Source organism: Phaethon lepturus, unplaced genomic scaffold, assembly GCF_000687285.1.
Source record: "Phaethon lepturus isolate BGI_N335 unplaced genomic scaffold, ASM68728v1 scaffold40787, whole genome shotgun sequence".
NCBI classification, from domain to species: Eukaryota; Metazoa; Chordata; class Aves; order Phaethontiformes; family Phaethontidae; genus Phaethon; species Phaethon lepturus.
The window spans coordinates 578-3,157 of NW_010555070.1; the positions used below are offsets into that span (position 1 = coordinate 578).

Sequence of the window (2,580 nt, forward strand, 5' to 3'; positions counted from 1 at the left end):
GATACAACACAGACTAAAATGTGGACCCATGGGGCGTCTTCTGTAAGGAGTCTGTTGGATGATTCTTCTTGAAAAGGTGGGAGTTTTGGGTGAAATATCAAGGCCTGATCCCCTTTACACATTTAACATTCCTTTCACTTTGAGATTTGTCTCGGATCATTGTAAACAACCATCTAGGTTGGGGACCTTCAGTAATAAAAATACTAATTTAATGCAAATATATTTGGGATCCTGTTTGAGACTTGTTATATTCCCTAGGAATAGTTCTAGTGAGGGCAGTATGATTTGGATCTCAACCCCAGGTAACACTGGAGGTAGTAGAGTGGTAAGTTTCACATGCAGTGGATCTTGGGCTTTAGAGTAGTTTTGCTGCAATACTAGCACTTTAAGTGCATCTTCATCTTTTCAGGCAAAAATACAGAATCCAGAGAACACTTTTTATATTTAAATGTAGAAAGCAGTTTAGGAATTGAGCATGTGAGGAAAAACTCTGTAGGATGCTTGTCTTAAGAATCAGCAGTGAAATTTTGTTGTCTGTCATCCTCCAAGTAGAATATGTAACAATAAGCAAACCTACTGTATGCTTGTTGCAGGCTATTTTGGCCCAAATCAAGGTGCTATGATTACTTATATCAGGAAGCTGAAGCACTTCTGAAAAACTTTCCAGTTCAAGCTACAATTTCCTTTTATGAAGACTCGGATAGCGAAGATGATGAAGATGAACTGGAACAAGACTCAAGAACAGAATCGGATTGCTGATTGCAGGAAAGGCCAACGCAACTTCTAATACTTAATTTAAACTTAATATAAACATGTATTATAGTATTTTTAAAGATAATTTATTTGTATGTAAGTTATTCTTAATAAAACTGAAATGTTTTGTACTTTTATCTGAGCCTTTTTTCTTTGTTCTATTCCTGTCCTGTTTTAGGCAGGGAAAGTATTGATCAGTAATTTTATCTGAGGCCCTATATTTTGTAGACCGCAACTTGGACATCAATTTTAGGAGCAGAGGAAACGGATGCCTTGCTTTAAAGGGCTCTATGGTTATGCGGCGTCTTCAAAGTTTGAGGACACAAGGAAAGATTTTTTCATTGTGATTTAGTGGGCTCCATGGGGAAGCATATTAAGGAATCATTGGATTAAGTATTCCAATGTTACAACAGTTTCAAACATGGAAAAGAGAAACGATATAGCTGTTTTCCAGATGGAGAGAAGGGTCTAAGTTCTACTCTAGTTCTTGCTTTTAAAGAAGGGGTTTGCCTTGAGTCACTCATGCTCTTTCATGTACATGAGCTGTATTGTTATACATAAATACAGTATGAAACTACCAGTTTTGTTTGTAAAGTGGAGATCAAGAAATGAGGAAAAAGCTCTAACATCAGTTGTCTTGATTGTGAGTTTACTTTTGATAATTGAAGCAAAGTTTGGTACCAGTCATCATGCAAGCCAAAGCCCTTAAAGCAACAAAAAAAAAAAAAAAAAAAATTCCGAAACTTGAATTCAAATGCCGATGCCTCCGGGGGGTACAGCTTGTGTGCATACTTCTGCTGCCCTTGCCTGGGTGCTGGGGGCAGTGTGTGTTGCTGCAGGCTGGGCTGGCTCAGCATGTCAACAGCATCCCTGGAGCTTTTGCCCTGTCACCTCTGCTCCTAGCTGCTCGGCAGAAAAGGACCTGGGGGTGCTGGTTGACAGCCAGCTGAATATGAGCCAGCAGTGTGCCCAGGTGGCCAAGAAGGCCAACAGCGTCCTGGCCTGTATCAGAAAGTGTGGCCAGCAGGAGTAGGGAAGTGATCGTGCCCCTGTACTCAGCACTGGTGAGGCCGCACCTTGAATCCTGTGTTCAGTTTTGGGCCCCTCACTACAAGAAGGACGTTGAGGTGCTGGAGCGAGTCCAGAGAAGGGCAACGAAGCTGGTGAGGGGTCTGGAGCACAAGTCTTATGAGGAGCGGCTGAGGGAACTGGGGTTGTTTAGTCTGGAGAAGAGGAGGCTGAGAGGAGACCTTATCGCTCTCTACAACTACCTGAAAGGGGGTTGTGGCGACGAGGGTGTTGGCCTCTTCTGCCAAGTAACTAGTGATAGGACAAGAGGGAATGGCCTCAATTTGCACCAGGGGAGGTTTAGATTGGATATTAGGAAAAATGTCTTTCCTGAGAGAGTGGTCAAGCATTGGAAGAGGCTGCCCAGGGGGGGGGTGGTGGAGTCACTGTCAATGGGTGTGTTCAAAAAACATGTAGATGTGGCACTTTGGGACGTGGTTTAGTGGGCATGGTGGTGTTGGGTTGATGGTTGGACTTGATGCTTCGAGGTCCTTTCCAACCTTAATGACTCTGTGATTCTATGGTACAGCCTGGCAGGAAGGAGCAACTCCTCAGGCACGGCTGTTCTCACTATTTTACCTTCAGAGTGTGGGTAGCAGCAACAGTGCCTGTTATAACAACCTTCAAGCTCAAGCACCATACCCAGCACTGGGCGACCTGTACGTTAAAACCAACTTCAGTGTAATGGAAGACAAATTCTGTGTGGGAGGCAAGAGGAAGGCCTACATGGTGCACCGTGCTCTCTCCTCAACACCCGCC

General features: G+C 43.7%; 1 protein-coding gene across 1 annotated transcript; it reads left to right on the top strand.

Annotated features, from left to right (window-relative positions):
• Positions 1-593: 593 nt before the first annotated feature.
• Positions 594-759, top strand: LOC104614070 (protein ripply2-like; the record flags this gene model as incomplete). Its single annotated transcript, XM_010292029.1, has 1 exon — positions 594-759. A coding segment is annotated over one exon (166 nt), but the record flags the coding sequence as incomplete, so codon positions are not given.
• Positions 760-2,580: the final 1,821 nt, after the last annotated feature.